At 35.6% G+C, this 26,772-nt stretch overlaps 2 protein-coding genes across 2 annotated transcripts in view; both read left to right on the top strand.

The window, feature by feature from the left end:
• Window positions 1-2,804, top strand: part of LOC145232154 (uncharacterized) — a 29,836-nt gene extending 27,032 nt beyond the window's left edge. The window contains exons 18-19 of the mRNA XM_080096676.1: window positions 629-802; window positions 916-2,804. Coding sequence (XP_079952802.1) covers window positions 629-802; window positions 916-1,752 — 1,011 coding nt within the window. The 3' untranslated portion in view covers window positions 1,753-2,804. The remainder of the gene's footprint in view (window positions 1-628; window positions 803-915) is intronic.
• Window positions 2,805-3,737: 933 nt separating this feature from the next.
• LOC145232155 (DNA replication ATP-dependent helicase/nuclease DNA2-like) lies at window positions 3,738-26,020 on the top strand. The gene is made up of 24 exons (XM_080096677.1): window positions 3,738-4,046; window positions 4,165-4,297; window positions 5,220-5,828; window positions 7,828-7,971; window positions 9,285-9,483; window positions 10,228-10,397; window positions 10,867-11,080; window positions 12,684-12,857; window positions 12,918-13,076; window positions 13,644-13,795; window positions 14,400-14,594; window positions 14,652-14,744; window positions 15,978-16,124; window positions 16,576-16,731; window positions 17,763-17,905; window positions 20,135-20,271; window positions 20,947-21,063; window positions 21,400-21,611; window positions 22,260-22,349; window positions 22,779-22,974; window positions 23,760-23,849; window positions 23,918-24,005; window positions 25,334-25,446; window positions 25,585-26,020. The coding sequence occupies exons 1-24, from the start codon at window positions 4,001-4,003 to the stop codon at window positions 25,744-25,746; spliced, it is 3,939 nt and encodes a 1,312-aa protein (XP_079952803.1). The 5' UTR covers window positions 3,738-4,000; the 3' UTR covers window positions 25,747-26,020.
• The last annotated feature ends 752 nt before the right edge of the window (window positions 26,021-26,772 follow it).

The raw sequence follows: 26,772 nt of genomic DNA, 5'->3' as shown, positions 1-26,772 counted from the left end.
GTATATTTTGCTTTAACAGCATCGTAAGTACCTTATTTTAATACAAGCTCTTTCGTAGAAATGTAAAAATGAAAAAAAAATCTATTTGAAAAGTTACTGACGACGCTGTTAAGCGAAATACATATGTCTAAAATTTAAAAGGTAATGGACCTAATGCTTTTAACTTAAATCTAATGACATAAGGTTTGTTTTGTCTTCATTCGCCAAACAGAAGTAATCTTGTCCTATTATCGCCGTTACTACTTTGTGATTACGCATGTCTCACGTGGTTTTGCACGTGTTTAAAGAAGCTATGTACAATATTATCAACATAGGTCTATAAGTGATTAATACACCGCAAAAATACTGTCATAAATACAACGCTGTATAAATAAGTGGAAATTATTATTTTTTTTCACTCTTAGTTATTTATTGTCATAAACAGTGATATTGTTTTTGTACATATTTTTACATATTGTTTTTGTCCATATTTTTTTTTCTTTTTTCTTTTTTCTTTTTTTTTTACGAAAGACACTATAAAGGGTGTATTTAAAATAGCGAAATAGAAACGCTGACCTTCTGGTTGGTTCTTAAACATTCCGCTTAGTTATTATTAATTTAATACGTCAACGCTTACTTTTCGATGTAGGTCTTGATTGAATGCGCAAAACGTGAACTCCATGCCACCACCCCTCTCCTAAAACCCGACCGTTTTCATCCCTCTCGGATTTCGATGGTTTTCTATCAACACAAGAACATGAACTACAGGAATCATGGTGCTGCCGAGTACGTGGAAAAAGAAACTCAACGCAACATTGAAAAGGTAAAACAACAATTGTCCGTATTGTTATGACTGGAAATATTACAACAAAAGTGTCCTACTGTTGAGCTGTGTGTATTATTCTAAAGTTGTTTATAACCAGTGTTCTTATTTAGGCCAAGCTAGCCGAAGAAAAAAGGAACGAGGACATGCTAAAACAACAACAAAAACAGCAGCAGCAACAACAGCAACAGCAACAACAGTTGATGCAGCAGCAGCAGCAGCAGCAACAATATATTTCACAACAGCAGCAACAACAACAACAACAATTAATCCCAAAACAAGAACCATTACTACAGCAACAGATTATACAGAAACAACAAATGATTCTACAGCAACAGCGACACCAGCTGCATGGACAGCATTCCTCTACCATGCAATACCAACCAAACCTTTCCCACAGATTGCCGACCACGCCTACTTCTGGCGCCTGGTCACACCCACCTCCCGTGACACGTCACCTGCCGCACGCATCTGCACCGATCCCGCTCCCGCAGCATCAAATTCCCAATCAATCAAATTCGTTGCCCTACGGCTTGGAATCGTCACCGCTTGTGCGGTACAGCCCAGGCGCGCCCTCTAGCGTCCAACGTCCCATCACTGTGTCTTATTCTCCGGGCAGCCGACCACAAAGCACCTACACGGCCCATACGGCCCCAATGTGGAACCAAACCTCTCATCAGCAGTACTACAACCAACATGCCCACGCGCAACAGCCACGTCACCCAGTGATGACGTCACAAAGCAATTACCACCAGGCCTACCACTACCCCGCTGTTCAGCAGCAACAACACCAAACTCAGCAGCCCCAACAAAATTACCCTGTCCACAGACAAGGGTACATGGGAAATATCCACCCATCTGCTTGTAACCCACAAACACCCCATTTCAGCCCGGGAATGCACCAAACCCCAGGGCTTAACAATTCGGGACCTAGAGGACCTATAACGTAGCGTGTACTGTGTCATATAAAAGCGCAAAAGCAAAAGGCGTTTATTTTTGTACATCGGTACACTTGCGGCGCTGTGGAGCACCCCAAAAACTTTCCAGGCGCCAAATGGCACAATTCATATAAATTTGTTACTTTCCATTTGTACACGTGTACTGATACAATATGATATAATGTATATTTTGCTCTAGTAGGTCTTAGTACCAAACCAAAACTGGTTTATTTCTGTCGAGAAATCGCAGTGCAATATTTCTCCGTTTAGCAGCTTTTTTGATGCTCTGAGCGCCTTTGCTGCGATTGAACTAAAAAAGTAAACACGAATTCTGGCACAAAAAGTCGCAGAGATATTTGTTGATTATGCCAATTTAGTTACAGCCAAAGCCACTAAATTCTGGTAATAAGAAGTTGCAAAAAAATCCAATGCCTATCATCCTATTTTTTCATACCTCTATGTATGTATATGAGTCGGCAAATATTATTTATTTTCATCCATTAACTGCGTACTGGCTCCATTCCCTGTTGTGTTTTTCAACTTTTTCGCATTCTCTTCCGTGTTTTTCAATGGAAAGTGAAAATTTTGCACTGCTTCGCTTGTGTATATTTTTTTTCCATTTGGTGATACCGAAAAAATTATTACGTTGCTCCGTTATTTTTTGCGTCCAATTTTTTGTTGCTTTTTTCTGTTTATTTATTTTCGCCTTGCTTTTCCCTATTTCGGCGATGTCAATCACAATATGTTTTTGCGTTTGTTTTTTTGTTGTGGTCGTATGAAGCAAATTATCCACTCATTAGAATCGGCCATGGAGTAGTAATCAACAAACATTTACTGTTAAGTTTTAATTTGTTAATATTTAGCAATACTGAATTAGGGCATCTTGCTTTTGATATTTTTTTGTATTTCGGGTCCTATTATGATTGTGTGAACAAGGTCATTTTTCCCAGTTCCGTGCTATGCTATATTTTTCGTCTGGAGGAAAATGATTCTGGCCTCCTATTTGTTTTTTTCTTTGTGTCAAGTGATTATCAAGGAAACAATGAACAAACTTTTGCGTGAAACTCGTTTTAAGCTTATTTACAACTGAAAGCAAATTAGTTTTTAGTCGAGTTTGATCAGAAATGTTAGTGTTACTGTCTTACCAGAAATTTAGCAAGAATGGACAAAAGTTTACAAGCTTTGTATTTTCTAAGGTTTTGCAACCACTGCAAAATAAGTTCGGTTTCAGCAGCTATAGAAAATGTAAGCTACAACTTGACACGGAGTAAACATATGAATTCAGACCAACACAAAAAGCATAGTTTAACAAAATGTGGAAAATATTTTAGTTTACACCACTCTTTCAAACCGGAAAGATATAATCTAATACAGTGATTTTCAACCTCTTTTACTTTGCGACCTTAGAGGAGGTTTTCTGGCACAACGAGACACCTTCACAAACACATAGAAAAGTTTAATTACCGGAATGTGATCATCATAGCAGCAAACCCTGAAATGTGGTCATGGCTCACGTCACCACAAACCTTTTTACCATTTTCTACATTTCATGTCAAGAAAAACCAACATCCAAACTCATAGAAGTATTTATTCGCAAATACTGTTGTACCAATTCTAAATCAAATTGACGTGCAAGTTACCATGCTAAACGTAACACACGGGGAAAGTTTTTATGATACGGATAAAATCACCCAGAGTTGGGTTACGTCTCCGCGAACCCCCCAAAAGTGCTTACAGCATTCTCTGAGTTAGTGGCTTCTGTCATAATGCAAAAATAACGTTTTTGCACGCTTGGGGTCACCAAATGTATCGAGGTGTTTATTCGAGGTACATCGTAATAGAATAACACAATGAGCGAATACGCCGCATAAGACGAGAGTCAGAGAAAGAAGGCAATCTGTCCGATTCGCTGTAGTATGAAAGCACATGATAACGGTAGTGAGAGAGGCCGCTACATGGCGACCGTCTGGGAGTCGCGACACCCAGGTTGAGAAACACTAATCTAATAACTACATTTTAATTGCCCTCGCATTCCTGAACGGAACCAAACAGTTACGTATAAAGTTTTAATATTTGCACAAAGGGTTGATTATTTTATAATAAAAAGAAAACTCGTTTGGATTCGCTACGTTCAAAATAGGGGAAAAACCCCAATTTACAAATCGCGGGAAAATGCCTTGTGTTTCCGAGTTGACTGTAGTAGGTTTTAATTTCAAAGTAAAAATTTCTGGCCCGAACACTGACGTGGCAGATTTATACCATGCCAAAACATGAAGTACCCAAACGGCCAGCAAGAAAAATACAAGGTAATATTGTAAAATGTGATGTCAGATAATATAACTAAATCAAAAATGTACCGTAATTTGTTGTAAAATATTTTTTCATGATTTACATAATTAAAAAAAATTTTGGTTGTATGTATAGGCAGCATAGAATCGTTTGTTGTGAACCAACCAAGTCATAATATACTAAAAAGCAAAGACGGACTAAAACAAGGAAAACTTGATTTATTCATGAAAAACAAATCTTCTGCAGAAAGTTCTGAAGAAACAAGCAAGTAAGATAAGAATTTAAGAAACCTAATTGTTGTTCATTTACATGCTGAAGTTTCTGCTTGTTTCTTTCTTTTGGTTTATAATGTGCTTTGTCAACTTAGAAGAATATTTCTACCTTCTATACCAGTGGTTCTCAACCGCGGGTCCGCAGACCGGTGCCGGTCCGCGTCAACTTTCCTTCCAGTCCGCCAATATATTACAATTTTATATCTCAATTGCAAAATGAAAGATGTTGAAGGTTTGTCTATTGATTAAAGAAATAAAACATCATTTTAAACTGATTGAGTTTCTCACGTTCCGTAATTTGCAGCATTGTGAAGTAAGACAAAGTTCAGAGTCTGCTTTGGACGATGTCGTATGTCACGATGCTGTTAAGTGTGATGTCATAATGTTTAAAGTGCAACTCATTCAAGACCAGTTGTATGTGAAAGCTAAAGAATTTATCTTAAAAATGTGCGCGCAGTGACCAAGCAATCCTGAGCGCGGTGACCAAGCAATGAAATTACTGCTGATTTTTTGTACAATTTACCTATCTGAGAAAAGCTTTTTACCATTACAACACCAAACAGAGAAATCGTGTGGAAGTCAACACTCTACTTCGCCTTGCAGAAACTTCATTAGAACCGCTTTTAACACATATGATATCAAACAGACAGCAGCAAACTTCTTATTAAATTGAATTTTTCATACTTCTTTTGAATTGCGTATTTTTGTCATAATTACATTTTGGTTTGATTTTAAAACTCTCCCGGTCTGCAAAATTTGTTCTGAAAATTTACCGGTCCGCAAACTGAAAAGGTTGAGAACCACTGTTCTATACAAACCTTTGCATGATTTCTTGTGGTTTTAAAATGATTTTACACCTTTATAGAACAAAAGTGATTATCAACCATTTAGATTATATAACTAATATTGTTTTCCTAGACCTGGACGACAGAAAAGAAAAATGTTGTCCCATGATTTTTTTGGAACAGTGTCAGCCAAGAAATCAAAAGCAGCCAAAGAATCCACTGTTGATTTAACAGAAAGCATCAATGTAAAAGTTGAAAATCCATGTTTAACAAAAACAAGCAAGACTACTGGACTAGAGCCTACTACCCCCAGCAATGATTATATTTTAGGCAGTGAAAATAACCTTAAATCCACCAGTGACAGCCATACACCAAACCCAGTACTAAGGCCGCACAGTAAAATATCCAAACATCACTTGAAAGTTGATAATGGCGGAAACAAAGATACTGAAGATGCAGAAGCCACAGTAATCTGCTCTGAAGAAAAGGATTTCAGTAATGTCATGGCAGAAGAAAAGAAAACAAATGAAATAAACCCTTGTGCTTCTTCATCCATGGTAACAGATGGTGATGCATGTGCTGCCATATCACACCAAACAGTTACAGACACAACAAATACTGTTACTGGGTTTGAGGCATTTGATGGACTTGATGATGATGATGACTTATTTGGTGAAGCCTTACAAAAACTAGATACATTGTCTGAAATAAATTTAAAAATGCAGAAAGGGCCAAGATTAAGGTCAGTTTATTAATTTAAAGTTTCTGTTATTTTTGTTCGGTATACTCTAAATCAGGGCTACTCAAATGGCGGCCCGCGGTCCAAATCCGGCCCTTTGGGGCATTGGATTTGGACCCCGACGGTCTTTTGATTGCAGCCACATACGCTATATTGTGTTTTAATTATGGGTCCCCTTCCCTGAAGGGGACACATATTGATTTTACTCAAATTGTTTTTTTGTTTTTTTCTTTGTTTTTTTTCCTTTTGTTTTCTTCCCAAAGTTTGTCCGACTCGTTTTTCTATCAAATGTTGGATTTGGCTGAAATTTACACAGATGGTAGATATAGTTATGTAGATGTGCATCCCACTTTGTTTTTGGTGATAACCCCAGTATTTACCCCGCTAGCCCCCTAAAATGGGTATTTTTCACCCGAAGTTTGTCCGACTCGTTTTTCCATCAAATGTTTGATGGATTTGGCTGAAATTTACACAGATGGTAGATATATTCATGTAGATGTGCATCCCACTTTGTTTTTGTTGACAACCCCAGTATTTACCCCACTAGCCCCCTAAAATGGGTGAGTTTTTAAACAGTGTCAGAATTGGCTGAAATTTGGATTTCTTGTATAGTATGCCATTTATAGGTGTCGATTGTTGTGTTCAACCCTGTAGTCCTAACATTTACCCCACAAGCCCCTAAAGTGTAAAACGTATTTGTATGTTACTGGGCACCACAAACAAAAGATTTCTTAGGAGCAATAGTGTTACAAGGGCAACCAGTTGTATGTTGCTCGTTGGTGGGTTGCTTGGTGGTCGTTTTTGCGCCATGGCAGTTAGGGGCTTGTTAACAGCCCTATGACGTCAGAAACAGTAACGGTTGTTGCTCAAAACACCTCTAGTGGTCGAAATTTTAAACATTGGCAGATTGGGCTGAAATTTTGCAGTACTATTTACTGAGTCATTGTGGTTTTTATATATTTTTTAGTTTGTGTGTCGAACCCAATTAGTTGCCCTACTAGCCCCCTAAAATGGGTCAGTTTTTTAAAACGTTAAATAGGACATACTTCAAACAATACTTGGGGTGAATCTAATTTTATAGTTTGTATTCTACATAGTATTATTATTTAAGCCCAGTGCCGATCACTGTGTTTTACTTTACAACACCCGACTTTCTCATGGTTATCTCTTGAATTGCATTATTTTCAACTTTGCATGTGTGGGGACCCATGAGTTTTTGCCTGCAGAAACGACTAAAGTTATAAAAGACGATGGCTAATATGGGACCCAATACAAAATAAGCATAGGAAATATATTTATGTTTTAAAATAGGTTATAGTGTATATGCAAGGGCAATATGTGCTAAGCCACCCTTCTAGTTTCTTGATAGTTGCTATGTAGCGACAGTTAACTCGAGTCCGCATAGCGATTCTCGGAGTACTGCTAGGATAGGAGCATGAAATATTTCCAAACTCCAATAGACTATTAACGAAACGGCGATTGTTTCCGCACAATTGTATCTATGACGCAATAACTGAATTTTGAATTACTACCTTAGGGCTTAGGAAGTAATCCTGCAAAACTAGATAAACTGTATTTTGTATGTCGTCGTGCCAAAACTTAATTTATGGTCAGTGCCCAATTCAAGCTTTTGTTTTGCTGACAGAAACATTTGGCTTGAAGCAATGTGTTAATTTTGTACCACTATTTTCCTCATTACCTATAACCAAAGTTGACTAAGACATGTTGCATTATTTACAGATGTGTCTGGACCTTTGGTATTTTTACCTTTTCTATCTGGACCTTTCACAAAACTAATTGAGTAGCCCTGCTCTAAATACTTTCTAGTTTATACATTTCAAATAATTTTTGTATATTTTTACAGTATTAAATTCACTATATTTACAGTATTAAATTCACTATATTTACAGTATTAAATTTGCAAACTTCTAGTAAGGAGTGAAATTTAAAAAAATTATACAGTTAATCACACATATTTTTGTGTCTTTGTTTTGTTTTACAGCAAAGACAACCCACTTGCAAACATTAGGTACAAAATACTCGATGTACAAAATGCAGTTGATGAAAATGGATGTACAGCCAAACAGTATTCAGCTGTTCATGAAGTATCACAGCAATTCAAAAACATTTGTTTACATGACCAATGGTAAATGATTTGTTTTCTTACTCACTGTTGGAATTAGATTTGAACAACACCCATGGTTTTATTTGGGCAAACTGGGGTCATATAATTGCTGGTCCCGTAACATATTTTTGTGTTGGCTATTTTTCATTTTTGTTGACTGAGCTCAAAAAGTTTACTAACCTGTAACCAGTGTGCCACAAAGACAATGCTTCCATAACCATAATTTGCACCAGCCTAGCATGGGTCATGTTGCTTGGCCCATATACAGACATAAAATCCTAACTAGCCCAACTATCTCAAATAAATCATTGGGTATTTGCTGGTTCGATTTTCACAAGGGCTCAAAGATGCTTTCAAGTACAAATCCTAGTCAGTGTGTTATGTCTGTGTATAGTTCAACCCCAGCAGACCATGTGTCTAAATTCCTGACAGTTGCTTGGTATTGTATTTTAAGTTTGTTAACAGAGACTGAGTGAAGTAAGGTTGCTGAGCACTGCAACGCTTGACCAGTAATATAAGTTCTAGTTTCATTCTAGACTTGCAGTGTCTAGTTTGTATAAAAGCGCGGACAACACTACATATGTTTTGTTGTGCAACTGTGGGGTTGCATATTTTTTTTACACAGAACCACCTTGACTGTACATCTGCAGGCTGTGCACCCTTGGTGTAAAACCAACTTTTACAACATAATCACATTTAAAAGCATGAACAAAGTCTAACATATCTTGCTAATAATGTAAACAGTGAAAAGAGTGTTTATATATCTCAATTATACTTTTTTTAAGTGCATTACCTTACTTGTGGTTAGCAATCCTAGGTTATGTTTTGGGTATAGGTTAGTGATGGGACGAGTACCCGGTACTCGGTACTCAGTATCGATGGTATCGAACGATTTCAGTGGTATCAATACTCGTACTCGGTATCGAAATATTTTGTCTCAGTTTTCGATACCAACGTGCGAGTACCGAAGGCCAATTTACACCATAAGAATACGGGCAACTTATTGCCAATATTTGCTTCGGACAGCACCAACGTGGAAAAAAGTTCCGCCAGTTTACGTATATCTTTTTCGCTATCATGTGCAGATTATATTTTTCGGTATGTGTCTGTGCACGCCTGTACCCCGACCATGGCAGATAAATTAGCCAGTGATATACAACTAAGTACAACACTAGACTTAAGTACTCGGTCATCGTACTCGGTTCTCGGTATCGAAGTTATATACATGTGGTACTCGTACTCGGTATCGGTACTCGCTTCAAAACCTGGTATCGTCCCATCACTAGTATAGGTAATCAATTTTTTTTATCATTTTAAAGTTAGCTTGTGTTCAGGCAAGATTTGAACCTGGAGCCTGGTGATGTTGTCAATGTTATTCAAGATGAGAAAGAAACTACATTGCCAGAAAATGTAATAAACGTAACTACAAAGAAAAATTTGCTTGTTCACCATCCTGATGTGTTAATCAGTGGAACAACTGTTTCTAATGCACTTGGCTGTTTACGGAGAGCTGTATTGTCTGAAAGATTTAAGGTATTTCAAACACATTTATTTATTAGCTCACAGACCCCTGCCACAGTTATAAGTGCAAAAGATTGCATGCAAAATGGCATTTCTTGTATGTACAGAATTAAATGTATCAGCATTCACACACTCAGAAATGGAACAATGTTAATGTGTAGGTTTAAATCACAGTAGTTGCTTTGCAATCAGTGAGCCTTAGAAGAAATGTCTGACAAGAAGCTTGGTGTGTATAATTTAAACAATGACCTATGTTTTTTAAAAAAAACTAGTCAATTCAAAGTATCTTTAGTTAAAGATAAATGATGCCTGGGATACAATGTAAAAATTGGTAAGTCATGTAACTATGATAAATAAAAAGAGAAGTGTATTATTTGGGTAGGCATAATTTTGTAGAATCTGTCATTTAACCAGTATGCAGAACATGGCAGTTCCCACCAAGATCTCAGGTATGCAGGACCGATTTGTCCCGTGTGCGCGCGTGCACAACCTGTAAGTTCGCATGCAAGGCCAATTTCAGCAAACGCAAAGCAAGCGATAGATATTAAGACAGGACAATTAATGCCTTTGGTGCAAAATTTTGCAACCCTAAAAATCCTGCCTGCAAAATTTGTTTTTCAAAAAAATAAAAAAAATGCGCTTGCAGCTGCCATACTCGGCAGGCTGGTCAATTTAAGCTTACTTCGAAAATATGATGCTGAAACATGCCCTACTTTTTTATAGTGTTGAAAAAAAACTGTTGAAATTTTGTAACAGAATACTGAAAGAGCAACAGAGGATTCAAAGATCAGTCCAGTGATGTTTGTTGGAACTGTTGTACATTCTTTGTTTCAATCAGCAATTGCTTACAATGGTAAACTCAATTCTGAGGAACTACTGAAAATGACCAAAGAAACTGTGCATGATCCACGTTACATGTCAGACATGTATGTTTGTTTGAATATGAATCATTTGATGCAAAAAGGTTTTTAAATGTTGACATGATTGAGTAATGACATTAAGGCATTCATGATGTAAATTTGTATCTAAGTTTTATGGCAATTATTTTCTTACTTTGTATGGCATTTATTTTTATTTTTTCAACTTTAAGTGTTTTTAAAACTTGTCAAATTTCAATTTGATTATGTTCAGGAAAAAGATCATTGTGAATGTTAAAAAGGGAAATTATACTAAAACTAAAAGAAATATTTAAGAGTCAGAATAAAAATGTAAAAAATTCTGTTTGAGTTTTTTGTCAGCTTTTTTTCATACGAACGTAAATAACATTAAAAGTATAAAGAAAATATGATACTGATTGCATTTACTAAATTTCGCTAAAAAAGGATTCAGACATGCCGAAATTCTATTTGTTAATTTGCAATTACACAAAATTTACTGTTTTGAGTATTTTTTCAGCATAACATTAAACACAACACATGAAGAGATAGTTTCTTTGGTGCAACCATACATCTCATACATCATTAAATGGATTGATCAATATTCAAGTATAGTGGTTCCAGCCAACAGTGGTCAAATTCAATTCTGTTTGCCTCCAAATGTTTGGGAATCACAACCTTCAGGAAAAAGACAAATGACCCACAAGTTTAAGGCCAAGATAGCAATGAATGAGGTAACGTACAGATTGTTCAAGTTTGCTTTGATTATTAATCCAAACTTGATCCTCCAGATGTTTGACCCCGAACTACCCAGCGGTTCACCCCCAGGCCCCCGAAACGTACAATTTTTAACGCTGGTTTGGTAAAGAAGGAGTGCTTCAAATTTATTCAAATTTGGACATATGTTAGTTATTAATCTGAACTTGATCCTCCAGAAGTTTGACCCCGAATGACCCAGCGGTAGAGTAACTTGACGTCGGACAGACGTTTTACGAGTCGTCGTTTCGGTGATTAGAAATCAGCTGTTTTTAGCAATGCTATGTCGTTTTATTAAGTTATCACTCACATTTGTAGTTTTGGCGAAGGTTTTACACCTATGACATGATTTAAACCTAATAAGCGTGCTTCGGTTTTGTATATGTCAAGCAAAACTTTGTTAATCAAAATAAAGATGAAAAAATAAACTTGACTTTTTTGCAAAATAAATGTTTTTTAAATGCTCGTTGTCAGGTTGGCCGCCGCATGATCACGGGTTACTTAAGGTCAACTAGTAGGTATTACAAACACAGTTCAGGACTTTCTTTCGTCATAACGTAGCATTTTTTGACAATCAATTTGGGAAACAATACTCAAGGCATGTATAAATTAGCCTTAACTGTATTGTTGAACACTAAGGACAGTGTGCTATTAAAACGGTGTCAAAGGTCAAACAGTCGTTTGGCGTGTGCACCCTGTGAGGTTACTGCAGGTCAATGGTACTTGTTTTGCGAAACAAAGTTCAATGAAAAACAATTTGTTATGCATACACTTGTAGCAAATTGCTTTTTAATTTAAAGTGTCTGTAACACAACTGTTACAGCTTTCTAAAAAAATTTTGTTTAAAACCCGACCTTGGACGACAATATCTTGGTCAAAGCAAGAGATTAAATTAAAGTATTTGTTTTTTTTAATGTTTTTGTAATTACACGACAATAATAGTGCAAAAAGAATACGAACAATTTTGTTTTATTGTTGGGTTAATGCTTTTTAAAAATTTGACCTTAAGAGTCTAAAAATCACTGCAACATTTGTTTACCGTAAATCCGCACAAACACGTGTGTGGGGACCCATTAGTTTTTGTTTACAAAAACAATCATATGTGTAGATAAAATGATGTGTGTAGTAAATTGGTAAATATCGTATAGAATATATAAAATGAAAGTATATCAGAAAGCCACTCTTCTAGTTTTTTTGTAATGCCAGCAATGCATGATTTTTCTTTCAAAAACTGTTTTATTCATTTTGTATTTTTACTGACAAATTTAAACTGTGAATGTAGTTTAATGAAAGTGCTCAATAATTTTGAAATTAAATCAAAGAAAAAAAAAATGAATTCCAAAAATATGGCACATTATTAGACTGCTGTATAATTGTCTATTTTTCTTTTTTTTACGAAAGCAATTAAATAAATTGAATATTTTCAATGGCAAAATGTGCTAAGCTGTCCTTCTAGTTGGTAAATAGAATCAGTAAAAAAAACAGCTAAATATATGGCACATCATTAGACTGTCGTATAATTGTGTGTTTCATTTTTTTGTTTGGTAAACCATAAAAAATATGGGAATACTTCATTTTTAGATCAAGGATATTGAGGAAAATGTATGGTCACCACGGTATGGATTGAAGGGAAAAATTGATGTTACTGGAGAATTTACCATTAGGGAAATAGGTGGAAGGATCCAGAAAAAATCTATAATCCCTCTTGAGCTCAAAACAGGAAAAGATAGCCACTCGATGGAGCACCACCTTCAAGTATGAGCTTAGTTTATTTAATCTAATTTTCATTTTTTAACAATTTTAATCTCATTATAGGTTGGAGTTTATGCAATGTTTTGCGCTGATCGAAGAAATATCATTAATCCAACTAGTTCGCTCCCAACTGGCTTGCTTCTTTATCTGAAATCTGGAAACATGTCAAGCATTCCACTGAAACACACTGATAAACTGGGAGTGATAATGCTTCGAAACAAGGTAGTGTAGTGTAATGTAATGGTGCACTGATCAGACAAAATTCAGATGAAATCCTTATACATAGCCTTAAACTTATTCAATTTCATCAGCTTACACCAAACCTTATACAGACGAAACCGGTTAGTCGCAAGTCAGTTAGTCGGGAAAACCAGTTAATAGTAACGGTTTTGCTAATCCTGGACTTTTGATGATTTCTTAAGAAAAAAGTTGATTAAATGCAATGTGCTTAATCGGGAAAACTGATTTGTCAAGGCAAAATGCTTGGCAAATTACAATCCTGATTAACTGGTTCCATGTGTACTTGAAAAATTCATCAAAAAAAACGAATCATTTGTCATGTATGGTCATATTTTGATACAAATACATAAACTTTGCTGCCCAACAAAAGTGGTGTTACTACAACAGGATAGTTATGTTGCATGATATTAATTACTCTTAATTACAAGTTTTTAGAAAATGGTTATTTTCATTTTGAGTGTGTTTTTAGTTTGTCTCTGTAAAAACAGTCAATAGAACAGTTTTGCTGTAAATACTGTTTATTTATTATCATAACTTTGTTTTTTAAAGGTGGCTGACTTCTTAAGAAAAACGGTCAAGAAATCAATAGAAAATGGTGGCACAACTGAGAGTTTTATCACTAAACCATTGCCAGAGACAATCGATAACCTTCGAAGTTGCAAATGGTGTTCACAACTTCGTAACTGTTCCCTTGTTTATCAGTAAGTATTTTTTTTTAGTTTGTTAATGTTTATTAAATGGGTTAATTATGAAGGTTTTTTTTCAAGCACTTGCAGTTTGCCTGTAAGAATGTCTGATTAAGTCAATATCAATTTAACTTCTGTTTGCCCTTTACTGATAATTTTCTGACCCACTGTCCATAGTATTTTTTCTCACAACTAGTTGTTCTCTTTGGTCTTATGTTATTGGTGCACGGCTGAGGATGCTTGGTGTATTGTGATGTCACAAACATGTCCAATCCTGGGGTAGCTTTCCAAGGTCCCTTACATCACCACTGGTGTGTTAAGCTGTATAGGCCCCGGAAGTACTGGTTCCTTTTTGTTCTTGGATACCCTTTCGACTACTAGTTTCGCATGTGAGCATAAACATGCCAATTTAATGCTCGAGTCAGTTTGTGCAACTGCCTGGCCAAGAACCGTGTTACAAAAATAGTGATGCTCAGATTCGAGTACTCAGGTTCAGGCTTGGCTTGTCCCATCCCTAGAAATTACATTACAGCAAGTATCATTTTATGTTACAATTTTGAAATATTGACTTTTTTTTAGATTTTGTTTTATTTTTCAAACATAATTTATTTATTTGTAGCTCTGTTGATAAATCACAGACCAGACACCAACCTGCACCAGAGCTTAATCTTCTGATGACTCAATTTGTGTCACATCTTAGCGACAATGACTTTGCATACTTTGAACACTGGATGACTTGCATGCTGCTCGAAAGTCAAGAAAGCACAAAGAAAAATCAAAAACTTCGCTTCTGGCTCAAAACACCTGCAGAAAGGTAATGTTAAAAAAATACTGTGGTTCTTCTGCAAAAAAATATAATTTTTATCATTAGATCTTCCGAGGGAACTTGTTTAACAGATCTGAGATTGGCTGGACCACCAGTAAACATAGATAATAAAAATGTTTATCTGCAGACATTTAAGAGGTTAGTGATATCAATCTTGAATTTTGTTTGCTTATGTAGAGTGTTGGTTTTTTGCTTCTTTGTTATTTGTTTAGCTTGAAAAAGTGTGTTTGAGAGGAATAGTGTTCAGCCTCTAATGGATTTTAATTTAAGTTTTTGTCAATGTAAAACTTGTTTTGTTTCGAATTTTAGTTTAAAACTTATAATTGATTAGATAAAAGAGATTTATATATGTTAGGGCCGTTATCAAATAAATGTTTTCAAAATTGATATTGTTACCGAATTATTTCGGCAGGGCTCATAAATTGGTCTCCTAAACCAAACCTGTTTACTTAATTCGCTACCGGACCCTGCAATAACGGCTCACCACTGAAGCCAATTACTCCCGCACATTGGTTTAGCTTATGGGCGCGGACTTATATTTAAAACAATGTAAAAGCAACGTACGCACCGGGCACGTGGCAACACACCACCAACACGTTTCACGGCGCCCAGAGAAAAAGCCATATCATCGACTAGTGATGCCCTATTTAAGACATGTGGAACAGGAAGGCACATTCAGGCGCAATCAACGCTTTACAAACCAATCACCCCAAAGGGGAAGCAGCGATGGTACCATAACACAAAAAACGTAATTAAGGTGCCACAACGAAAAAGAGTGAAAACAATACGTGACGGTGACAAAAACCAACAAGCAAATAAAATTTCGCTACAATATCACATTTTAAAAAAAATTTGTCAAATCGAATTAATAAAGCCAGTATAGCAAGACCCATACACCCATGACTGATGTTAAATGTTTTTTTTTTGTAAAATTAACTATTTCCAACAAACAAATAAACCAAAAAAACAAACAATAAAAAGCCCAACGTTGTGACGTCCATCTTTTTATGTGGATGATTCTGTTGACTTTTGTAGATACATTGTTGCTATTCATGTTAAGTGTATCAAAACTGTATGTGTAATATACCGAAAAAAACAGACTTCCAAACAATTAGTAGACATTTTTAGCTGTGTTAACTTTTTTGTTGGATCCTATGTTACTGAAATTTAGTTTATAAAAATGTAACATTCACATTTTTATTAACCACAATTGTTACTCGGCAAGAGGGTGTACTTTAAACAGAGACTGCAATAAATTGTCATGCTTTTCTCCCAAAGAATCTGTTTGTAATTAGTATGTAACTTGAAAGCATGTGTTTCATCAAATGTATTTTATGCATTCAAATTGTCTCATAACTATATTTGCTGCAGAAACAAAATTTCTGAAATCAAGGAGAAATTACCATTTTCACCTGGGGAATCTGTACTCATCAGTGGATTTGAGCCTGAGTTTATTGCTCTGGCTTCTGGGACGATTATCAAGATTACTGATGAATTTATTACAATTCACACAACGCGGTAATACTGTGCAATTTTTTTCTTTGGATAAAATGTCTTTATTTCTACATACTTATTGATACTTATTTTCACTATTTAATTGCATACATTTAAATACAGTGTTTTGTGTGTTTTTTTCAAATCAAGACAACTGGGTTTGAACTGCAACAATTGGGTTTAAAAAATGTTGTAACTAAACCATGTTAAGTGTATTATGTGACACTGTTGACACTGTTATGTGACACTTTCCAAAAAAAAACTGTGCCTAAAAGATGACCAAGTTAAAATCTCCTAGCCTAATTTGATCTGACTAATTGTAAAGACAAACATGATTTATATATATTTTTTGCAAAGAAAATATGTACAGTTTGTTAAATGCACATAAAAAATCTGCAATTATACCTGGCAAAAATCGCTAAACTATAATCCACACTGGAATATTAAAAAAGCGAAAATTATGTTTTGCATTAAGGGACCTAAGCAAATATCCAAGTGATATGAAGTACAGCTTAGATAACCAAGTGTGGATGAGTCAAATCTCACTGCAGTCATCGCTAAGCAACCTGTCCCTGCTCATGGACCTTGATGAACATTACTATCGCCTTAGAAGACTTATTATTGGCCATGAGTATGTTACTTATCAATATGTTTGTTTCAAAATTGATGTTATCTAGTGTTTAAAAAGATGTTGCTTTTAAAGTGATTTTTATCTACTGATGCTACCGAATAGGGATGTGCCAAAACTGCAAATGTTCTGTTTGGTCGAGCACCGAACATCTCACTTGAATGCTCGGTGCTCGTCCGAGCACGCTCGGTGCATTATGACGTCACAAAAAATCCCCTTTGTACGTTTTACCTCTGCAAGGCCTCTTACGTCATCGGCGGTGTTTTATTAAGCTGTACATGCCCATAAAGTACGTGTTTTTCCACCATCTAGTGCATTTGAAAAATCATTCGTTTTTGTTTGTAGACACCCTTTCGAACACCAGTTACATATGTCAGCAGGGAAACTGCTCGGCCGAGCACCGAGCATTAAAAACAGTGATGCTCGGTACCGAGTACTCGGGTTCTGGCTCGGCTCGGCCCATCCCTACTACCGAATAAAGTTGCCACAAATAGTTTTGTTTTAGTTAAGCTTATTTTAAACTTGAGCATTAAGTGTTTTTATTTGTTGTGTACTTTAAAAATTCTTGCAACCAAATGAAGAATTGTGAATTATAGGTAGACTTTATGTTCAATGGCATCTCAAAAATTAACAGTTTTTTTGTACCTTTTTTTACCATTTCGTGGTTGTTTTATTTAGCTAAATTACAGTACTTCATCACTGCAATCTGTAATAATAGTGTATAAAATTTTGTAGCCTGTTTTTTTTTTGTACTATAAGTTCATGTTTAGTGGATTCAACACTGGTTTAAAATGTGTTTTGTTGAGAGAATTAATATAATTTCAATTACTCTTAACTGCAATTTGATACCTTTTGATGCTTTTTTTGCCAAACAGTTGATAAAAGGGAATAGACTCTTGTTTTTTTTTAAGACCCATGTTTAGGGCTAAGATGCGAAGTTTTTGATGCCATCTTTTCAAATTGGTTTATTGCATGTATAGTTTTCAAAGAAACAAGTTTAAGTATTTCATATTGCTGATTTCTTGTTTGTGAAGGGAACCGACATTTGGAAAGAACTTGGATTTTATTCCTCGCTCAGCAAAAGAGGAAGTTGCCTCAATGTTACGTGGGCTAAACCGAACTCAACGTCAAGCTATTAAACGAGTTCTGCTATCAAATGAGTACACCCTTGTGGTTGGTAAGTGTTTGCTCTAGATTGAAACTACTAAAAGTATTTTATTTTAATATTTAAGTAGCTGGCTATACTTTTAATGGAACACTGACATTTTTGTATATTCCATCATTACTCAGCTGGGTGTTTCATTGCCACAAAAAGTGCTTGTGAAACTTGTTGTCGTTTTTGGACATGAAATAACTGTTGCATGTGTTCACCTTCATTAATTATTGTACATTCAGTTTGTATTTTAAAACAGTATAAAACATGGGGTTTCCTTTTTTCAGTACTGTATCGGTTTTGGACACTAAATTTCAGTATTAAACAATAAATTTCAGTATTGAACGAAAAATTTCAGTAATAAACTCAAAATTCAGTATTAAACACAAAATTTCTGTATTGAGCGCAAAATTTAGTATTGAACGTGAAATTCAGCATCGAACGCGAAATTCAGCATTGAACGCAAAATTTAGTGTTGAATACGAAATTTCAGTATTGAACGCAAAATTCAGTATTGAACGCAAAATTTAGTATTGAACACGAAATTTCAGTATTGAACACAAAATTTCGGTGGAACGCAAAATTTAGTATTGAACACGAAATTCCAGTATTGAACACAAAATTTCAGTATTGAACACAAAATTTCGGTGGAACGCAAAATTTAGTATTGCACACGAAATTTCAGTATTGAACGCAAAATTTCAGTATTGAACACAAAATTTCAGTATTGAACACAAAATTTCGGTGGAACGCAAAATTTAGTATTGCACACGAAATTTCAGTATTGAACGCAAAATTTAGTATTGAACACGAAATTTTAGTATTGAACGAAAATTCAGTATTGAACGCAAATTTCAGTATTGAACGCAAAATTCAGCATTGAACGCAAAATTCAGTATTGAACGCAAAATTCAGTATTGAACACGAAATTTCAGTATTGAACGCAAAATTCAGTATTGAACACAAAATTCAGTATTGAACGCAAAATTCAGTATTGAACGCGAAATTCAACATTGAACGCAAAATTTAGTATTGAACACGAAACTTCAGTATTGAACGCAAAATTTCAGTATTGAACGCAAACATCAGTATTGAACGCAAAATTCAGTATTGAACGCAAACATCAGTATTGAACGCAAAATTCAGTATTGAACCCAAAATTTAGTATTGAACACAAAATTTAGTATTGAACGCAAAATTCAGTATTGAACCCAAAATTCAGTATTGAACGCAAAATTCAGTATTGAGCGCAAAATTTAGTATTGAACGTGAAATTCAGCATCGAACGCGAAATTCAGCATTGAACGCAAAATTTAGTGTTGAATACGAAATTTCAGTATTGAACGCAAAATTCAGTATTGAACGCAAAATTTAGTATTGAACACGAAATTTCAGTATTGAACACAAAATTTCGGTGGAACGCAAAATTTAGTATTGAACACGAAATTCCAGTATTGAACACAAAATTTCAGTATTGAACACAAAATTTCGGTGGAACGCAAAATTTAGTATTGCACACGAAATTTCAGTATTGAACGCAAAATTTCAGTATTGAACACAAAATTTCAGTATTGAACACAAAATTTCGGTGGAACGCAAAATTTAGTATTGCACACGAAATTTCAGTATTGAACGCAAAATTTAGTATTGAACACGAAATTTTAGTATTGAAATAAAATTCAGTATTGAACGCAAATTTCAGTATTGAACGCAAAATTCAGCATTGAACGCAAAATTCAGTATTGAACGCAAAATTCAGTATTGAACACGAAATTTCAGTATTGAACGCAAAATTCAGTATTGAACACAAAATTCAGTATTGAACGCAAAATTCAGTATTGAACGCGAAATTCAACATTGAACGCAAAATTTAGTATTGAACACGAAACTTCAGTATTGAACGCAAAATTTCAGTATTGAACGCAAACATCAGTATTGAACGCAAAATTCAGTATTGAACCCAAAATTTAGTATTGAACACAAAATTTAGTATTGAACGCAAAATTCAGTATTGAACCCAAAATTCAGTATTGAACGCAAAATTCAGTATTGAACGCAAAATTCAGTATTGAACGCAAAATTCAGCATTGAACGCAAAATTTGGTATTGAACACGAAATTTCAGTATTGAACACAAAATTTCGGTATTGAACGCAAAATTGAGCATTAAAAAAAATAGTATTGGACACAAAATTTGAGTTAGCCTCAAATGTATCACACTATTCTCAACAATCCATACGTTTTATTTCTTCAGGTATGCCCGGAAGTGGAAAAACAACCACAATTGTTGCTATGATTCGAATCCTGCTGTTATGTGGTCTTCGAGTTTTAGTTTCATCTTACACTCACTCAGCTGTTGACAATCTGCTTATAAAGCTTGTCAAGTACAAGGTTGGGGCAGAATACTATTTTCAGTTTCACTTTACTTATATTTTTGTGCAGCGATTCTTAGCAGTATGATCCAGAGCTGATCGTAATTTTAAACACTTTTTATCCAGCCCCCTTCTAGAAGATAATATGTGCAGAATATAGGTGCAGGCAACGGTGCTTGTAAGTGATTTTTAGCGGGACTACAACCGAGCTTGTGAAGCCACGAACGCCACGGCAGCCTTGATTTTTTTAGCCTTTGCCTCGCCACTTGGGGGACGATATGACACCTTTAATATAGACCTGGCATTTTACGAAAATGGCTCGTCTGTGTGCCCCTCTTGTGTTAAATACAGAATTGTAAGTGGTGCCGTGTTCGGGCTACATTCTGTGTCCGTAGGTAAAAAATGCCAAGCTAGTTTTTGGATATAACCTAATGCCCAATAGTCCCACGTCTAGTTCAAGTCATTGTCCATTACGTATGTTTTCTTTATTATATATAGTCAATCAAACTTTCGGGCCAAAACAGGCTGCTTAATAACGATTGGGGTTCGGACTCAAGTTTCGTGTCCGTTTACGACTCTGTTTGAATAATTGCAAAACTGTTTTATGGGTTCATTTTTAGCATTTTTTCTACTTATGACATAAAAATGCTAGTAAAGTCGATATGTTTTACATTTAAATTGTTATTTTGTCCAGGTGGACTTTTTGCGACTTGGACAATCTTCTTCTATTCATCCCACTGTTCTTCCATTTTCGGAACAAGCATCTGAATGCAAAGAACCTGAACAACTTAAAAAATTGTATCACGATGCGGTAATACATATTCGTTTATTTTTATATGTTGGATGACTTGTAAAATACTTGAGGTTATAGCAGTATATTCAATTTCGATTTACTATCTCTCTGTAACCGCATAAAGAGTTTTTCTACTAGTCATGGAACATCTGGTGTCGTGTAACTTTTTTTATCGTGTAACTTTTTTGTTTTTTGGTGGGGTGAATTGTTAAAAACTATTTTATGTTGACCCACATGAGATAAGAGATGGTTGCGCTCAAAACGAATGTTTCGCGGCACACAGTTCTATTATCAATAGTTTAATCAGTATCAAAATCATATGACAATTGGTAAAGTTTGAATTCTTTTCTACAGAGAGTGGTTGGTTGTACTTGTCTTGCAATCTACTCACACGCATTCTTCCAAATTCCTGGCCAACCTCATCCCTTGTTTGATGTTTGCATCGTTGATGAAGCGTCTCAGATCGCGCAGCCCGCTTGTCTGTCGCCTCTCTTGCACTCCAAGCGGTTTGTGCTGGTCGGAGACCACAAGCAACTTCCACCGCTAGTGGTCAGCAGTGAGGCAAGGTAGTACTTTTTGTAGTACAGTACTTCAAAAACAGTTAAGACACTTGGTATCGTTGTACGTATAATAAGTTGTAAGCAAGAGGGATTTAAACTAGTGATGCACCATAGTTTCGGTTGGTCAAAACATTTCGGCCGAATACGTTTTCTAATGTTTCGGTTCGGCCCAGCATGGAAATAATACCTAAACCTTCAATTTCGCCCATACGAAACATCTTAAATTACCTATTTGTGGTATTTATAAAATACGAGCCATGTTGTCTGCAAAATATTACAAGTTTAGTAAAGCTTCCGCATTGTGAAAGTGATTTTGGTTTGTCATAACTGAGTTTACTTGCATCAACAACACAAGGTTCAGTTGAAAACGTCCATAAGAAAGAGGATTTTAGGTTCGGCCTGATTCGTTCGGTTTCGGCCCGAACCTTTTTAGGCGGGTTTGGTGCATCACTGATTTAAACCCTATGCCCAACGAGTTGAATCCGCTGAGCTAAATAAAGTATTAAACGTTTCAAATGGGCGTATTACGAAACTAAAAAATTCTGGTTTTACTCCGACCACCAATTACAATAATGAAAATAATAAATAGGGAATTTTGCTATATTTAAACTTACCATAAACAAATATTTATCAATTTTTGATGTTACATTGCAGACAAATGGGTGCAGATGAAAGCTTGTTCCGTCGGTTAACCATCCATAAACCTGCACTTTGTGAACTTACTCTACAGTACAGAATGAACAGGTGAGTTTCATTCGTATTTATTAAAGCTCGTACTGTTTCAAATACAGCAGTACGCCAAATCAGTTCCAGTTGTTTATTGCAAAGAAAACGACAAAACGTTTTTTGGTGTAATTCATTTGAACAAAAACCCGACTTGTGTCAAACGTTGCTACAAGAAAATAATAAAAAGTGCGTTAAATTATTATTATAAAATGCTTCGTGACGTTTATACCGGCGCAACTGGACGTAAAAAGCGACATGCTTTCTTATTCAAACGTTCGCAAATCCTTATGGCACCATCATGATATTTGGCTACACAACAGTTTATAATATGAAATGCAACAATGAAAACCAAATACAAATCACAAGCGGCAAAATAACCCATGACAACATTTAGTCAATTGTTTAATCGGATAAAAAAAAAACTACTTAAAAAAATCCTATTTTCAGCGACATTATGGCTCTCAGTAATCATGTGACATATGAGGGCCGGCTTGAATGTGCTCACGAAAGCGTTGCCACAGCAACCGTGAAACTCGACAATATCGATGCAGTAAAAACGGAGCTTAAAGACGAAAGTGAAAATAGTTGGTTAATTCGAACTTTGGATGTCAAAACTTCGGTTCTGTTTCTTGACACAAGCAAAGTAAGTTAACATATCTTGGAATGTGTGACATAATATACAATATTAAAAATTATAGATAATTGTGATATCTTTTCTGAACCTAAAAAATCGTTACTGTCTGCATAGGAGTTTGAAAAAGAAATTGAAACAATATTATTCTTCAATATATGGGTTTTTGAATTAGGGATTCGATTGTCAAAACTTTTCGAACTACAGCAAACCTCAGTTAAACCGGATTCGGTTAATCCGGATCTTCGCCTAATTCAGTGGTTCTCAACTCATTTCGGGCCATGGACCACCGGCCCAGTAAAAATAATATCGTGGACCACATCTTTTTGGAGCAAGATTGAAGTATGCATCCGAAACAACGATTTGGGCTTAAAACAGAACTCTTTAAAGCCGATTTTCAAGAAGTGAGATACCATTATTAACAGCTAACATTTTGATGCACTTTCAACATGTAATATGCCATCATCTCCAGTTTATTAACAAATTTAGTGGATGTCCTGTGGACCACCCAAAAAGTCATCATGGACCACTAGTGGTCCATGGGCCACCAGTTGGGAACCACTGGCCTAATTCGAAAAAAAACTTGAGGTACAAATGATTTGTTATATGTTAAGACTTGAACTAATCGACATCGGTTAATCCGGATATTGTTTTTCGTCCGAACGGATCCGGATTAACCGCGGTTTACTGTATTTACCATTTGTATCATTGATGGTGATATGAGCGAACAGTTTCATTTTACCGGCTATTTGTGCCATTTTTTTCTTAATTCTTGTCTTTTTACCTCGGAAATACAGACTTCTCACTATGAAGAAGCAGTGGACAATGGTGTACGAAATTTGCATGAAGCAAAAGTTTTGTCCAATATAGCTGCAAAACTATTAAAGGTAAAAAGCAATCGTGTTCATTGTTATTCCATCAAATTGTTTCAGTAACAACTAACACTTATTTTTAGTGTGGTTGTCGTGGGTCCCAAATTGGTATTATTGCTCCATTCAGAAAACAACTGCAAACGATTGAAGAAGAAGTTCAAAAAAATGCTGGTGGGTCTGATTAAAAACACACATTTTATATCCTAAACAATTTGTGACGGCCTTCGAGTTACCCAAAACTGCAGTACAGTTATTATCTTACAGAAGTCTCACGGTGTGTCTTTGTGCGGGCTTTGTCAATCGGGCCGGTTTTCGTACCTTAAAAATGTGTAAACTGTAAACCTTTATTCCATCACTGGCAATGTGGTTGACATACACTTTTCCATTTCTGATGGTGGTTCTCGGCTGAGGAACATTAGAAATATTTCGGCCGGGGTCACTGCCTAATGCTCGCAAGGTTGTACAAACCAACCACGTTTCGACGTTTTGTGTTGCTCCAAGAAATGTAAACGACGTTTCTCCAACCAAAAGGAACCTAATAGGTTTTAACAAAATTCACGACACCAATTTTGTAAAAGTCTAAAAATGATCGAACGAATTTAATACCAGACAGACAGCTAACATTAATACGTTCCGATCCACCAAGGATAAAAAAACTTACATAATCTATTCTCTGTCGGTTTGTTAACCGCCAAATGGAAAACATATCGGGCAATTTTGTTTTTCAACAAAACACGCTGTTTTGTTCAATCCTATTAGATGTAGCCCACGCTTTTGACGATTGTTACTAGGGTTCTGCACTTTATAATGAACATACTTAGGAACACTATGCACGGACTTGAAAAGTAGTTTAATCAGGTTTTTGATTGTGACGTCACGCTCACTCTGTTTCTGCGCAAGTTGGTTGTAAGATTTATCTTGCTCTTCCACTAACTGCGTGAGATCAGAGACACTGCTTTCCAACTCAACAATCCTCTTGAGAAGAGTAAGACGTTCTTCTTCTACATCTTCTAATCGGGATGTAGCTCTATGTAGAAAATGTGTTTTTTATGTTCTTTAATTATACGAAATGATCTGTTCGCAAATCAATGTAGAAGTTCAATCACAAACATTACTGCCAAGGTAGTGGTGTATATAGAATACATCGTGTAGACGTTTCGACAATCTCTGTTGTCATCATCAGTACACTATGTATTCTATATACATCACTACCTTGGCAGTAATGTTTATGATTAAAGATGAACATAAATTTATAACTGGGATCAGCCCTAAAGCGTTTCTGCAGGTTAGGTTTTTCTAGCCTACGCCTTGCCACATGGGGATGCTTGGCGATCGGTTGAATCGGTATAACGCCTTCAATGGGCCTGACGTAGCGTGCTAAGTTCTGTCATAGTTTTACCGTTTGGAAAATATAACTTGTTTTTCCACACATTTACCATTGAATAATAAACTCAAATTTTTCACAATTTATTAATCCTTACCGTTTATGACGTATGCAGCTGATGACGTGGGTGATATTGAGATCAACACTGTGGACAAATATCAAGGAAGAGACAAAAGTGTGATTTTGTTGTCGTTTGTTCGTTCCAAGAAAGATGAACTTGGTGAAAAAGTAAGTGGCTTCATTTAAACTTTTTTTTTTCGACTGTCTGTATTTTTACTAAGTTCACTTAAAATTAAACAAAACATTGCAATTTATAACATAAGTTTTCTGAAAATCACTGCTATAACAACTTTGTTTGTTTTACAGAAGGGGGAATTGCTCAATGATTGGAGAAGGCTCAATGTCGCCCTCACGCGAGCAAAACACAAGTTAATAATGGTTGGATGCATAAGAAGTTTAAATGAATACGAACCGTGCAAAAAAATGATCGAGTATCTCCAAACTAATCAACTAATACTCAATCTGTAGTTGTTTTTAGGAAACTTTTTGTTATTTGCAATCAGAAAATGCCAAAAAAACTGTAAAATATTTTCGGTGAGCTTGTGCACTTTCAAACTCCACACCAGTGGTTGTCAACTCAGCCCATGTCTGTTCAAAAGAATATCATGGATCAGTCCATAAGTGTAAGGATAAAGAAAGCATCCATAACAAGCATATTGGTTTAAAATTTATTCCTTTAATGCAAAAATTTGAGGAGTCATATCAAACAACTTATAGTTAACAATAAATAGCTAATAACTTGGATACGCCTTTTCCTATTGAATGTTCATTAGATTACATGCAGCTACCCCTAGTTTGTCACAAATATAATTAATGCCCTGTGAACCACCCAAAAAGTCGTCATGAACCACTGCTCTACACTTCAATGCTTTTGAGAAGTTGTTGCCTTCTGACTTACCATTTTTGAAATGGTGATACAACTTAATATTGAATATCCATTGCTTCAAAATACTTTTAAACAGTTTAATTCTAATCTTAACTGAGTGACTTGTATACATTACAATTAGGATAATTGTAATACTGCCCGATAATCAAACTGGTGCAATAAACGATTGCTAAATTTGTGGGTTGCTTATGACTTCAACAGCAGCATGTTTTTGGGCATATTTTGTTGCAATGCTTCTCACCGGCATATTTGACAAATCCAAGAATTAGTTGGGGTAATTTACCTACAGGTCAAATACTCGCACTTTCTGTTGATATATTTGCTGTCGATAAAACAAGTAAGCCGTTTTAGGACATTGTTTAATAAATATTTTTGCACCACGTAGTTGGTTAAACAGTGGCGACAATAAAAGAAGCAGTTACGGATAATTGAAAAAAATAACTCTTCACGCAGCGACGAAAACATAACAAAACAATAAGTGTAGGCTACAAACAGGACATAGCGATCAGTTATTTGCCGTTGTTAAAAAATATAGTCGATTTGCTTGGTCTGGGACAAGTTATTTTTTGTTTGGGTCGTGACGATTAGGAAAAACATTAATTATCCAT

The sequence above is a fragment of the Phallusia mammillata genome, chromosome 6, assembly GCF_965637545.1.
Source record: "Phallusia mammillata chromosome 6, kaPhaMamm4.hap1.1, whole genome shotgun sequence".
Taxonomy (NCBI): Eukaryota; Metazoa; Chordata; class Ascidiacea; order Phlebobranchia; family Ascidiidae; genus Phallusia; species Phallusia mammillata.
This window is presented reverse-complemented; position numbering and strand designations above follow the sequence as displayed.

Bases quoted from the DNA above. Each gene is read 5' to 3' on its own strand.
- LOC145232155 (XM_080096677.1), top strand. From the start codon at position 4,001: ATGCCAAAACATGAAGTACCCAAACGGCCAGCAAGAAAAATACAAG. The intron at 12,858-12,917 runs GTATGAGCTTAG...ATCTCATTATAG, and splicing joins CGATGGAGCACCACCTTCAA to GTTGGAGTTTATGCAATGTT. The intron at 22,975-23,759 runs GTAAGTTAACAT...TCGGAAATACAG, and splicing joins TGTTTCTTGACACAAGCAAA to ACTTCTCACTATGAAGAAGC.